The sequence below is a fragment of the Tursiops truncatus genome, chromosome 20 (genome assembly GCF_011762595.2).
Source record: "Tursiops truncatus isolate mTurTru1 chromosome 20, mTurTru1.mat.Y, whole genome shotgun sequence".
Taxonomy (NCBI): domain Eukaryota; kingdom Metazoa; phylum Chordata; class Mammalia; order Artiodactyla; family Delphinidae; genus Tursiops; species Tursiops truncatus.
The window spans coordinates 56686969-56701798 of record NC_047053.1 but is presented as its reverse complement, the minus strand read 5'-3'; the positions used below and the strand labels follow the sequence as shown (position 1 = coordinate 56701798).

Genomic DNA, 14830 nt, shown 5'->3' with positions numbered 1-14830 from the left:
GGCCCGGGGGCCGGGGGCCGGGGGGGTCGCTGGGCCCGGACTCGGGCCGCGGCGCGGGGCCGGGCACCGCCCTCGTTCGCTCTGTCCCTGGCGGAGGACCGGGCCCGGCGGGCGGGAAGGGGGCGCGGCCCGGGGGAGAGGATGCCCGGGGGCGACCCGTTCTCCCCCTTGCCGCCAGGGGGCGCGGCGGGTCCCCCACCCCCAACCCCGCCGCTGGCCTCGCCCCCTGCGAGAGGGAAGTGCGGCGAGCCGGGTGCTCCGGAGCGTGGGGTGACCTCTCCTGTCCTCCCTCCGGACGAGCCAAACCCAGACCGTCCATCCTCACCCCTCGCCGGGGCGCTGCCCGCCCAGCCTCGCCGCCCCGGTTGATGGGTGACCCGAGTCACATGGGGTCGGGGCTGCTCCCAACTCCTGAGCCGGGGAGTTCTGGAACCGCCGCAGTCAGGAAACTTGTGCCCGAGACCCTGCTCAAGGGCGAAGTGTGACAGCTCTTTGGGGCAAGGATATGAAACTTGAGGGTGTCCTATTTACTGTGCTGCTATCAGGAAAGAGTGCACCATACAGTCAGCCTAAAAAAGTTAGCGGTGGTTTTTCGCCCCAGTGTCACGGTCGGGCAGGATGTTTGCCTGTAATCACCATGCAGCACGTTCCACTCTTCTTTTGCTTAATAATTGGGGGCGGGAGGGAGGGGGTACCACACTTGTTTCTACTACTTAAATGAAATCGTGTGTTGATACAAAGAATCTTCGGCCTAAATGTGATGCGGAGCCTGTACAGGTTGAGTCAATGAATTAGTGTTGGCTTAGACCATAGGCTCTGCTGCTGTTTGTGGGTATTTTTAAAATTGAGAGTAAGCTTTGTTCTCAGGTGAAAAACACACAAGAATTTTAGTTCTGGGCTTTCAAAGAATTACACAAGAGGGGATTTTATTTTTGTCATTGGAGCGATAATTAGCACTCATTTTTCTCACTAGCACCTATTTTGTACTTTATATAAAAGGCATTTTGGCAGAGTTGAATACAGAGCCTGGTACTTCAGGTGCATGAGGGTTCTGTGTTGCATCTGGGTAGCAGTTATATAGGAGCTGGTTATAGATTTCAGGCCTATCCAAGCATCGTTTTTTTTAAGGGTTTTTTTTTTTTTTCAGGAAGTACCTAAGTCACTCTTTGGTGACACTTTTTTTCTCCCGGGATTGAGTAGAGGAAAACTGCTTGGGGGTGGGGGGGGGGGGGGTAAGGATGGGGGAAGAGCACTAGGCCAGGAGCTCACAGACCACAGCCAGCCCTAGTACCTCTGACGTTAAGCTGTAAAAAGCGGTTGTATTTATCCTCTCTTCAAGTTTAGAACCAAACTAATTAAGGTCTCTTTCAAGGCCAAAGACTGCCTAGCCAGTCCTTAACCGAAGGTACCTTTGTATCCCCATGCAGCTGAACGGTGCAGCTGAACGGAAGGGATTCTGTCAATGAATAGAGCCAGCATGTTAACTGATAGTCAGCCAGGTAAACACCTGGTTCTTCATGTGCACGGGCTCCTACGCGTGACCTACTTCGAGCTTTGACGATGAGATGCAGTCACTAGCCATCTGCATTTTTTGAATTGGCGTGATCAGAAAATTGACAGCAAAACGGTTTTTCAGTTAACCAAACAGATGACCTAATAGTCCTGTGATTGTTAAGAGGGACTAAAGGTAACAGTCTAGTGTTAGAAATAATGGGTTTGATTTAATCTCTGTGAGTTGAAATCTCAGCTTCTACGTCTTTTTTGCAGTTGGTCTTCCTCCTTCTAGGGAGGTCTGACTCCATTCTCTGCGTTACACTGATTTGAAGCTTGAGATGGGAGAAGTTTCTGAGCTTTGAATGTGATCCTGGAAGACTCAGGGTTAAGCAGGGTACTCAGGGACCAAGCAGATCACAGGGTGATAAGTTTGGTTCTTGACGTCTCATAAATAAACGTCTCTTTGAGAGACTCATAAAATCTTGCTTGCAGATCTTTCTTCAGAGCCTGGACATCAGGCTATGCAGCATAATTTCTTTTTCCTTTGCTAGTTTTTGTTCTCTTGTGACTGCGTTCTACCCAGGAGTTAGTTTATAAATTAGAACATGTTAAAATCCTTTAGGAGGAGCACTTGTGTTAATTGTATTTGCTTTGCAAGGCTCTAATTTTATGATTGTGAACAACTGTTAGTTTTTTTTTACACTCTGATAAGTTGCTCCTGTTTGTCTTGATGTTGGCCTCCAGTTTTGGAGGCAGCAGGCCTGGAGTACTTAAGAAGTTTAAGGAAATAATACTAGAACCAAATCTCTGAGAATATCTAATGACTCCCATCACACTTTTTTTTTTTTTTTTAAACAAAGGTATGAGGGTGCTGGTAGATGCTCGAGAGAAGCTTCACATTCCTTGGGGGGATACCTCAAACCACCTCAATGGAGACAAGCTGATGGCGTTTGATACACGGACCCCCTTGACGGCCCAGGGAATCGTGGAAACTCGAGTTTTTTTACAGTATCTTCCTGCTATAAGAGCATTATGGGCAGACAGTGGTATACAGAATGCCTATGACCGGCGTCGAGAATTTCAATTGGTAAGAGATTTGGTTTTTTTTTTTTAATGTTGTGATTTTATTTTAACGGCATTTATTAACATCTGATTCTAACACACCTTTTTCACTGACTTCCACAATATAATGTATCTATCCAGAATTTTAGCCTCAGAAACTTGGATTGCTCTATAGATGAGCTTTTTAAACTGAGCAAGATAAAAGTAAGGTAAACCCCATAGGTTTGGTGAAGTTGTTATAATTAGTTGGTCATTTTTCCTTTTTGAAAGTAAGATCATCATGATTTTCTCAGGCACTTTCAAATTATTAGTTTTTTTCTCCTTTTAGAAGTAATCTCTCAATTCCAGCAACAATATTGATCTTTCTAGAAACTGACCTTTTACTCTTGGATTAAGAGTTCAGTAACCTGATTGTTCAGATGTGCTCTTTATCCTTAGTCTTCAGAGGTATTTATTTCATGATTCAGATTAATTTAATCTGTAAAGAGGTTAAAGTCCTTAATACTGTTTAACAGTCATGCTTTTTGTATATTTGCATGCTGTGTTTTTTTAAGGCTTCTAAGCACGTTTTACAAAATGTTCCTTCTTAAAAAACAAAAATAATCTGTTATTTTTTATACCTCTGTTTCACATGGGAAGCACCTAGAATTTATTTTATATTTATCATATCTACTTTATCTTAAACGAGACTCCCGTAAGACTTTGTAGCTATTATACAACATTGAAGAGAGAGTGGAAAAGGATCTGATCTAGGTTAAAGATACAAAAATAATGATTGAAATAGATTTTTTAATCAAGTGTTTTGTAATTTAATTGTGAATGCTTTGATTGTATTCGGGGTTTTATTTGCCAAAGACCGGAAAGGTCCCAGGAATGATAGCCATCTAGACTGTATGCAATTTGGAGGGAGTTCAGATCTGAAGTGTTTTACTGTAATGTGATCAAAATAAAGTGACAGTTAAAAGTAAAACTGCTTAGAAAGTTGTTTGATGATGTCACTGGCATTAAAGCAATTCACATTTCTGGGTGTGGCTGCAAGATGATGTGCAGCCAGCAGTCCTTGCTGTTACAGTTTGTACTCAGCAGCAGTCTTGGCAATTAAGAGTTCTAGAAGAGCGTTCACGTTTGCTCTTGATAAAACTGAGACCTGAATCTTTACTTTCTCTGAATTATGGCCCTGGTGTGTAACATACAGCCTAGCACTTGATTATGTATTGTCTGGTATAGTTCTCTTCTTTAGTGTGTGTATCTTGTCTGTTAATTTATCCATTAATGAGAGACAAGGGCAATCTCACATAATTGTTAAAATTGAGTAGCTGGCAGCATTATATGTTGACTATTATGAATTAACTTGACAAGTGACCTCCATCTAATTCTCAGACTTGGGGTTAATTTTTGTCTTCCACACACCCCTTCTCATCTCCCTTTACCCTCCCCCCTGTTTTTTTTGGGTTCTTTTTGCGGTACGCGGGCCTCTCACTGCTGTGGCCTCTCCCGTTGCGGAGCACAGGCTCCGGACGTGCAGGCTCAGCGGCCATGGCTCACGGGCCCAGCTGCTCCGCTGCACGTGGGATCTTCCCGGACCGGGGCACGAACCCGTGTCCCCAGCATCAGGCAGGCGGCCTCTCAACCACTGCGCCACCAGGGAAGCCCCTCCGTCCTGTTTTTAAGTGCTGCTTATTCTCTTCTAAATTCATTTTCTCAACAAACCACACTTTTCACTATGAATTTTCTCAGGATGTTATTCGTCCTTCCAGGTCAGGGAAAAAGCATCCATCTGTAATAGCACGCACTACATATTGATTCAGTGAATAAACAAACGGCTGTACTGTAATGTTCTCTGTGGGAAAGTTCCATAAGTCCATTTAATTGAAGTTGGACCTCGGTGACACTTATTGAATTTGAACGTTCACATCTTACAGTCTCATGGCCATCGTTGTGGAGAAGGCATTCCTGAGGATTTATTCGCCATTAAGAACGAATGGGTAAAACCACTCAGGCTGAGGACCTGCAGGTTCTTGACTTGAGCCAGCTGATGCTTTCAGAGCAGAGAAGGCCTCACAGACAAGGAGAGACGAGTTCCAGAAATACTTCTTTTCTGATGAAAGGTAGAGACACAGGGAAAGAGGAGCAGGGAGAGATCTAGTGTTAACTCCTGGAGGACAGGGATTTTTTTTCCCGTGTGTCTCCTCGGCATTGTTAATGGTATACCTGGCACAGGTAGTAGGTGCTCAGTGAGTGCACTGGTTCAGTGGCTCTCAGACTTCAGGATGCTCCATGGTGCTTGGCGTGCTGTTGACCCTGGGAGGCACTTTGCCTACTTCAACTTTTCCTCGGGGTCCTCTTTGGTTCCTTCTCCCGCGCACACACACAAAGCCCCGAGTCCTGTCTTTTCTGCCTCCAAAAGTCTCTTGCATCAGTCCCTCCTTTCCACCTTTCCATGTCCTGGTACCTCCTGCTTGGACTCCCAGGTGATCTTGTCCAGACACGGCCAGGTCTGCTCAGAAAGCTCTGCTTGTTCTCCACAGCTTCTGGAACAGAGTGCAACCTCTCCGTGTGAGTCCGGACTCTCACTGGCTTGCCTAGGATTCCACTGTCATTAGGCCACATCACATACCCTATGACCTCTCAAATCCCACGTGCCCTGGGCTTCTGCATCCGTGGCCGTCTTCACAGAGTCCCTCTGCCTGGGTTCTTCAGGCCCGTAGCTGGTTACTAGGTCTCCCCCTTCACTTAGAACAGCGCCAACCAGATTTTAATGTGACTGCATGTGGTCCATGGGCCCCTTGAAGCAGATTCAGCCGGAATCTTGCTTAACCAGAACAGAACAGTTTCCTCAACTCCCTTCCTTGCCTGGGGAGCCTGGGAGGAGCCCCGTGGTCTGTATCTGTGGCAGGCCGTAGGCCGTGGGGTGGGTTTGCTCCGGGGCCACTGTTCCGCCGGGCCCAACCTCTCCTGCGGGGAGCCTTCCCTGGGCCTCGCGCTGGACGGGGATGCCTTTCCTTAGCCTGCCTGCCTGCCTGCCTGCGTGCCGACCCCCATCTGGTGCCTCACCTGGTGTTCCAGCTCTTTGATTTGTGTTTTCATCTCCCTCTAAAGCAGAATCTCCTTTGGTCTGCCTTTTTTTGGTCTTTTTCTCTCATTAACATAGGGCCTGACACATTTTATTTCCTCATTTTTTTTAGACGATCTGAATTATAATATTCTTCTAGAAAAAAAGAAACAGTCCTCATTTTTTTCCTGGGAAACATGAGTGTTTCTGTATGCTAGTTTGTTAATTTTCCAGGAGATGGGAAGTTCTTGTATTACAGAATCAATTTTTCTTTTTTGTTATGTTTAACAATGTAGTATATTCTTGAATCTTGGATAGAAAAAGTAGTCATGGGGGAAATGAGAGGAGTTAGCAGATAAAATAAGAAAAAGTAGCCTTTTTGGTTTCAACTAACCCTTGATTATTAAATTTATTAATGCAAATTTAAATGCAAAAAAATGGGGGCAGTTTTTAAGCCTCCCTACAGCTTTTTTGCTTAAGATGAATGACCGCCCTTTAATCAGTTTTTGGGACGAGGGTAGGGTAGTGATATCACAGCTTTGGTTTTTAGTTTTTAGCAGGCCGTTCGTTTGTTAGTAATAACTTTGGGTGCAAACATGAATGTTTTCTTTCCCTAGTTCCCAAAGGCAAACATTTCCTTTTCTGGTTAGTCTCATTGTGGGTAAGCTAAATAGCTTACTGTGGAAAAAGAAAAGTCTAAAGATTCAAGTTGTTGTTACAGCTTATGGTGCCTTTCTCGTTCGTATAAGCTAGCACACTGAGGACAGTATATCCTAAGAAGTGGTCTCTTCTAGGTCTCAATTAAATAAATGTCTGTAATGCTCTGCCTTGGCTGTACATTCACCATAGCCTGCCACTGTACTGAGGAGATACCCTCTCTTTAGAAAAACTCGCGTGACTGTAACTAGGGAATTTGCTAACTTAGAGGACTAAAGAGATGGCTGGGAAGCGATGCAACTGGGGACATGTAGCAGGAGTCACTGCCAGTTAGATTGTTCTGGACTGTGTAACACAGTTACTTATCCAGGAATGTAAGCAGAACGCATAGACCTGGTTACACAGGACAAGAAGGTGTGTGACTCTGGGAGGAGCACTGCTGCGTCTGTACATACTGTGACGGTGTCAGCGTTAATACAGCTTCCTGTGATGACCGGGCTTTTCTTTGCAATTCCTGCCACTGAAACCATTTTCTTTGTTATCGTGGTACCTTGGGTTAGACTTAATTTTTCATACTCAAGTAGTACAGTTTGTGCTTGAGGATAGTTACACTTCTCCAAGCTGAGGAGCTAGTTTTTTCATTAAGACAGCTCTTCCCTCAGTCTGTGTAACAAAGTACCTATTTAGCCTCACGCAGCGGCCTGCAAAAAGGAGCTGAGTGCTCAGTAGAATAGGAACTTCCCTTTGGGCTGAGGGATTCGTTTCTTTGTTTGCACTGCAGTATGGATTTGAAATACTATAGAGTTAGAGGCATTTGTTTGTTCTTTAACGCTAGATAGGATTTGCTTTAAAGGGTGAATTACTACTTTCAGTTGTAAACTATTTTCAGTTTTCTGTCGGAGAAGGGTTTTGTCCATTTTCTTTACGAATAAAATCAAAGAAGGACTTTGACTTCAAGTTGCTAAAAACCTCCTGATTCTAGGCTTAGGATGAAATAGTTCAGCCTATATAACAAGGATTATATGTTACATTAGGAATTGTAGAGATTTTTAAATTTAGGTCTATGGAATTTGGTTTTGGTAAACTTGATCCAATGTCACAATGGTCATGTGTTATCCAGGCCTTGGAAACCCAGAGCTGTACTGCTGTTTACGTTGAAACAAAGAGGTGGTTTTGGCACGTGCTTATAGTTTTCATATAACTTGGTGAGATTTTGTGTGTGTGCACGTGGGTGACACATACACATGCACGCCTAAGTCGATCTCTTGATTTGTTCTATCCAGTTGGTGTGTTCATGTTTACATGATTTTATTTTTGGTAGAAACTTGACTAGCTGTGGGATATCCGAACCCTGGGTGCTGAAGAGGGATTGTAAAATACTGTGCTGCCTTTTTTTTTTTTAGTTAATTAATTAATTAATTTATGGCTGCATCAGGTCTTCTTCGTTGCTGCGCACGGGCTTTCTCTAGTTGCGGTGAGCAGGGGCTGCTCTTCATTGCCGTGCACAGGCTTCCGACTACGGTGGCTTCTCTTGTTGCGGAGCACAGGCTCTAGGCACGTGGGCTTTAGTAGGTGTGGCTCGTGGACTGTAGAGCACAGGCTCAGTACTTGTGGCGCACAGGCTGAGTTGCTCTGTGGCATGTGGGATCTTCCCAGACCAGGGCTCGAACCTGTGTCCCCTGCATTGGCACGGGGACTCCTAACCACTGCGCCACCAGGGAAGTCCTTGTGCTGCTTTTTATATTACCTTTTATTGCTCTTCTTTACTAGAGTGTGGACCTAACTCAGGAGAGAGACTTGTGAGCTTGCTTTTAAGAAAAGCATAACGGCCCAAGGACTTCGTGCGTTGCACAGTCCCTGTTCATCTGTCACAGATAAGCAGCAGCCCATCCAATCTGCCGTATCTTGTCATATTAACCCCAAACAGGTGCCAGCTTCTTTCTCCAGAAAATTACTTCAAGTGCTGATAATTAATTACATCACTTTTTAACACCTTATGTTTTACAAAAATTGCTTTGTACTTTTCAGAGTACATTAATTATTTCTACCACATACACTATCATTTAATCCTTAAGTAAAAGAAAACAAAGGGAATGTGGGCTGTTGTCCTCATTTCACAGATTAAAAAATTCAGAGACAGAGAGGTTCCTTCGGCTCACAGAGGTAGTCAACGATGACAGGATAGACCCTGGAGCCTCAGCCTGCTGACTGCCTGTGCACAGAGCCCCATTTTGCAAGCCCTCCAGGGCTCTTTCCTCTTCTGAGCAACACCCTGCACTGATAGTTAACACTCCCCTAGTTAAGTTCTAGCATGTTATTTTAAATGTATGTAAGGTTTTCTTACAGATACAGAGCGCTGCACCGGTACGCACACAGTTGTTTTTAGTATTCCGAACTTTCCATAGTTTCCTTGTGCCATTCCTTTTTTACTTTATGAACTTAGATTATGGTTACAGTGGGAATGGTAATAAACGTAAATGTAATGGTAAATTTACTAAGTTAGAGAGGTACAGTTTATCCTAACCACCATGCATTAGGGTGAAGGCTGTTTGAATGTTCACCTCCTTGAAAACTAACTACTAGTGACCCTCAACTGATGTTTCATCAGTCAACATGGTTTTTAACGTACCCTGAAACATAGAAGTTTAATGGCAACCAGTTATCTGAAAAGCAGCCATATATTTTTTGTAAGAAAGTGACGTTCTGAAATGGGCACGTATCTCGTATACAGTTGCGCAGATTTGCTCTTGGTTTGGAGGAGATAATCAGAGCAGTCTTAGCTATTTTTACGAATTCCTTTGCAGTGTTTCTCATGTAGTTGTCACATATTTCATTCTGCTTATGAGCATTCCAGATTGTAGTTTGTTGCAAGTTTTTGTTCCAGTTAGAAAGTACCTATTTCTGGAAATTAGCAGTGATTTTTATTTCCTTTTTTGAAAAAATTTTTTTTTTTCTAGCTGTATGATACAATTCACTTCAGTCTTTGTTGTGAACGTTTTTTTTTTTTTTTTACGAGATGCCTTTTTTTAAGAGACTTTGTTACATCCACATTAGCAGAGCATTATTAGAATGAGCTGATATGGATCAAGGAAATAGTTTTGTTTTGAAAACTGGACTTTAGTGGCCTTGGCTACATTTACCAGTCTGTTTCAGCGATGGTAGTTGTTTGTCTTAATCTTTCAAATTTAATCTCTCTTCTTTTGGCAAAACGAATAAAAAAGATTTTTAAATCACTGCAGTGGGTGAACTTTTTCATACACAACTAGTCTACAATAGAAGCAGAATACTTTAGTAGAATTACCCTTCTCTGATTTATTTTGGTTTTTGGTCTAAGTCATAAGACTTGTATACTTGGTTTTGCTACATGGAACTTTACTTTGTATCTTCCAAACAAATTAGAAAATAACCATGTTCAAATCTATTCATTTATTTTCCATATTGTAAAACATTATTACAAATGGTTTTAACGTGGGGACCTTAAAATGTGATGTGGTTTTCTGCTGTGCTGTGCAATAAAGTGGAACTAGGTGGCCAGACGGAACTCGTGTGGGTTCTGCCTCTCACTGTGTGAGATTGAGCGAGTCCCCCAGGCTCTCTTTCTCTTTCTGCGACTGTGAAATGGGGATGATTCAACTACCTTTGTTAGTCGTCGTAGGGATTACAAGAGGTAATCCACGTAAAGCCTTTGACACAGTGCCTGACACACATTAATCATTTTAATATCGTTAGCCATTAACAGCCCTAGTATATGCCATATCCACAAGCCATAAGTAGTTTCCTACGAGATAAGAGTGCTGTAAACTTTGATTTGATTAACTCTGTGAACTTGATTTCCCATATAAAAATCCTGAATTGTAAACAGTGCAGAATATGACTTACAGTCTCATTAGACCATTTGGCATCTCTAATGAAGGCAGCACCAGGGAGAGGTTTGAGGTTTTCATTGTTACGTCAGTTCTTGTTTCCTTTCCAACGTCACCGTGCTTTGTTTCCAGATCGAAAATTCATGATGTGGCTCTTCATTTCTTCATAGTACCTTTTTAACATTTTGTGAAAATGGGGATGATATGTTCTCAACTTTTAACATTAGAAACATTAACCCCAAGTATCCCACCCAGCGCGACGTCCGTTTGAAAGTCTTCTCTCTACTTATTTTATTTTGACTGTTTTTCTCATACATAAATTACCATACTGACCCAAATTAGCTAATTTTACCTTACCTTTCACTGTATTGATTGTATAGTTTCCATTTCCTTGACAAATATACAAACTTTTAAAAAATGTTGCTTAATCTGTCTTCCTGACAGCTATAGCAATGTCAGTTCGGAAAGCCCTTTGCTTATGTATTTATTTTAAACAAAAAACATTTTATAAATGACAGGTCTATATCTTTATGGTTAGTTCTTGTATATATTTGTAAATGATTTTTAAAACACAATTCTAAGGAATCAAATGTAATAATGATAATTAAAATGCTTTGAAAATAAGGCAGTGTATAGATGTATGGTAAAACTCACCAGTACTGATCTTTCCCATTTGCACCTTGAGATTTCTAGCCAGAAGTATTTAATTTGGAGAACGTGCTCCTGAGACGCTTCAGATGTGTGGTCTGAATTAGCCAAAGTTGTCTTCCTGCCAGCGGCGTCGTGAGGTCACCGCAGCATGGGCGCAGGTGCTCCGTGACTCTCGCCAAATGTGCCGCTTTCTGTCTTTCCCTCTCCCTGCTCGGTTGTTTCTGGCGCCCTTCCCCCTGCACACATGTATCCTCTTTCCCTTTTTGCCATTTCCTGTGCCTGTGGCCTGGCAGAGGTGTTGTGAGGACTCATGTTGAGGAGGGTATTTGGGCTTCTTTTCCAACCTAAAAAATTCCTTATATTCATAAAATACTGAATCATTTTTTTTTTAAGATTTCATGTTACTTTTTGTGAGATTTTAGAACTACTGACCACTTCGTTAAAAAAAAAAAAAAAACACCAACTTTCATTAGCCTAAAAGAATAATGGAGCAAAATAAACAAATTTCAATTTTGCTCCCCTAAAGAAAATGAAATTTTAATTTTTTTTTTTTTTTTTTTTTTTTTGCGGTACGTGGCCTGTCACTGCTGTGGCCTCTCCCGTCGCGGAGCACAGGCTCCAGACGCGCAGGCTCAGCAGCCATGGCTCACAGGCCCAGCCGCTGCGCAGCCTGTGGGATCTTCCCAGACCGGGTCACGAACCCGTGTCCCCTGCATTGGCAGGCGGACTCTCAACCACTGCGCCACCAGGGAAGCCCCGAAATTTTAATTTTGCCATTTAAAAACAATGTTAGCCAGCAAACAAAACTCTTGTATTGTCACCCCCGTCCCCCAAAATAACCCAGTGTGTTTGGGTTCTTCCAACCAGTGCAGCTACATTTAGCCTGTTAATAGGACATCTCTTTTCTCCCTTCTAGAGAGGTTAAACAAGAAGTGCTGGGATAATGAGTACTGTCATGGGGGTGAGAGACTTTCGCTTTCCTTTTCAATATCCTGGTTACCATTTTTTGATCCCTGGGTAATCTTTTAAAAATTATTTTCCTGTTAGATAGAATGAACTTCCTCAATAGAAATTGTATAGAGAGTCTGTCCTCTTATATCATGTGACTTGCATTTAGGCTTCACGCTGTGTAGTGTGGTGGTTTCCATTTATTGATATTAAGTAAAAGAAACACTCACAGAAGCTGCTGGCAGTGAGCAGTGGCTCTAGCTTCTCCAGGTCGCTAGCGAGTTGCTCACAAGGGGTTTCCTGGCCAGCTTGGCTCCGCGAGGCCTCACAGATGAGAGGATGCACACACCTGTGCTTCAGACAGGTAAACTTGTCTGCTGTTCAAATGTCCGATGGTCTCTTAAATTCATTTTTAGTAATTTTTTTTAAATCTAAATAGTTAAATGCTTCATATTCACAAAGCTGCAAATACTATATATCCTAGTTGAAATATTTTTAAAAGAGTGATGTGATTTAGCCTACTGAGTTAAATATTGCAGTACAAATGATTTCCCATTTTTAACTGATACTGACTTGCCACGTTTGCAGTAAAACTGCCTTTGTTAGCTACAGCTTCAAAATTGCTGGGGACATTGAATCATCGTATAGATTATTTACACTTCAGCTCTAGGCTAGGGTAAGGAGAATTATACTTAACTTTTTTCTTGACTTTTTAAACTGTTATGTTATGATCAAATGCTACAATCAATTTTAAGATGGCGTTACAATCTAGTAAGAAACCAAGGTTCCCATCTCTTGTATTTTGCACATTTGGCCTTAATGTAAGATAGCTTTCTTTTGAAAAAGGTGCTTTATTTAAAAAAAAAATCGCTCTGTAGAACTTTATTCTTTTGATAGGAATATATATACATATCCATTTGATATTTTTATATGTAACTGTATTTTATACTATGTGCAGATATTAAGGTTTAGGGCATTACTTCAGAAGTATCCGTTTTTCATCATGATAATCTGAATTCTTTTCTTCTCAAATGTGAAAACTGAAGAGCAAGTGTAAAAGAACAGGAAGGCCTTGGGTAGCACATTTCAGGAGACGTATTCCTCTTTAACAAGAGTTAAGCCTTAGTGAAATCATGGTACCTGGCAGCTTTCAGCAGCTGTTCAGGGACATGTTACCTGCCACCTGTTAGTGAGTCAGGTGCTTTTCTGCAGGCTGGGTACTTGCTGGCAAACCACATGAGAGTAATCTTTGTTCCCGTTGATCTTGGATGCAAACAAGTAAATAATCCCACCTGTGATAAATGCTCTGGAGGAGAAGAAGAGAAAGCAACGAGAGGGCAGTCAGAGGAGGTGACACTGAAGTTGAGACCCCAGGGGTGGGAAAGGGTCGGCCAGGCCAGGAGAGGGGAGAGTTGGACAGGCAGAAGGAGCATCACGTGTGCAGGGCCTGCCGCGGGCCAGGGCTCGCCTGAGTGCGGGAATCCGAGGAGAGGGAGGAGAGCCTTTGGGCTGTCCTGGGGGCCCGAGCAGCCCCAGAGCTGGGAGGCTTCTGCAGAAGGACCCCTCCTTGTCAGGGGGTCGCCATGGGATGCATCAGGGACACTTGGTAGGGGAGTCATGGGGCTGCCGATGGATTGACTGAGGGGAGGGAGAAAAGCATGAGTAAAGAGGGGCTTGGATTTCTGGTTTGACAACCAGGTGGGCAGTGATGCTTTTTGCTGAAATGAAAAGACCCTGTGAGAAGGAAATTTGAGGGGGAAGAGTACGGCTTTAGTTTGGGTTTATTGGGTTTTGAGCTTTCTGAGACATACAGGAGGAATCAGGTAGACAGTTGGTTATATATGTCTGGAATCTAGAACAGAGCTTCGTGCTAGAGGGAGAAATTTCAGAGCTGTTTGTGTTCAGATGATATTTAAAGTCTTTAGAACGCGTACAGTTACTCAGGGAAAGGGCGTAAAATCAGTTAGGGCTCAGGAAAGAGTCTTAAGGAACCTTCAGACTGTTTGAGACTGTTCAGAGGAGGAGATGCTAGCGGAGATGGCCAGAAAGGTAGAAGACGTTCAGGAACGTGTAACGCCATGGGGGCCGGGAGAGGGTTTTAAAGAAGAATAAATGGTCAGGAGCGCCACGTGCCCCTGAGAGGTCTCGTGAGGTGAAGACGAACGTGTCCATTGATGCCGGACAGCAGGAAGGTTACTGCTGGCTGGCAGGTGATGCGAGGAAGTGGAGAAGTTCTCTTGAAGTCCAGCTGACTCTTCTCATTGCCCTTTTGCAGCGCGTTCAGCCCACCTGACGTACTAGGTTGGGTTTTTTCAAGCCTTTTTAAAGTCTAAGAGTGTATTGTATTTATATTAACCAATTTCTTTGAATCTCACTCTCAGAAGAAGAGTTAATATCAGTTAATGATAGTGTTAATCTGTTGGGCCAGGCAAACACAAATAATGTTCACTTGAGACCATTGCTTATGCAGTGAGGGCGGTAACTTAGCAGCGATGCTCCTTCCCTCCTTCAGCAGGCGTGTGCTGAGTATCTGCCCACACCATGTTCTGGGATGAGCAGGCCCTGGGACTCAGGAGCTGCCTGGCTGGCCTGCCTTCACGGAGGCTCTCGATCCAGTGAGGAGCGCACAGGTCACCCAGCGGTGGCTGCAAATGATACAGTAAACGGTGTAGAGTGCTGCGTTGGTACCCTCTCTTCCGAGAGTTTGCAGAATCAGCAAGTGTTCACTGACTGGGAAGAGGCCTAGGAGGGCAGGTAGGCCAGTTCGCTTCGCTTTGTACATAAAACCCAGGTCCATCAGGGTTAAGGTCGTAGCTAGTTTGGGTGTGACAGTCATAATTACTGCTGTGCTTCCCCGTGTCCCTTAATAACACATTAGCCCCGTAGTGACTTAGAAACAGGAATTGATACTCCAGCACACGCTACGAGCCGTTACCCACATTCATCAACATGTAAAACATTCCAGGCTGCATGTGTCTTTGCTGTCTGACCTGATTGATCGGAGGTGAGGGGTGGCGTGCGGAGCTTCTCTGCCGCCGAGATCGGGGTGATGGCTTGAATGTGAAATCCATCGAAGTCTGGGTTTTCCTGTCACCTGCTGTGA

At 43.5% G+C, this 14830-nt stretch overlaps 1 protein-coding gene across 2 annotated transcripts in view; it reads left to right on the top strand.

Annotated features, from left to right (window-relative positions):
* Window positions 1–14830, top strand: part of GNA13 (G protein subunit alpha 13) — a 41400-nt gene that overhangs the window by 484 nt on the left and 26086 nt on the right. Inside the window, exons 1-2 of one of the 2 annotated variants that reach the window (XM_073798356.1) lie at window positions 1531–1687; window positions 2355–2581. In XM_073798356.1, coding sequence (XP_073654457.1) covers window positions 2357–2581 — 225 coding nt within the window. In that variant the 5' untranslated portion in view covers window positions 1531–1687; window positions 2355–2356. Of the gene's footprint in view, window positions 1–1530; window positions 1688–2354; window positions 2582–14830 lie in introns of those variants that run through there. The other variant, XM_019938668.3, reaches the window with a different exon arrangement.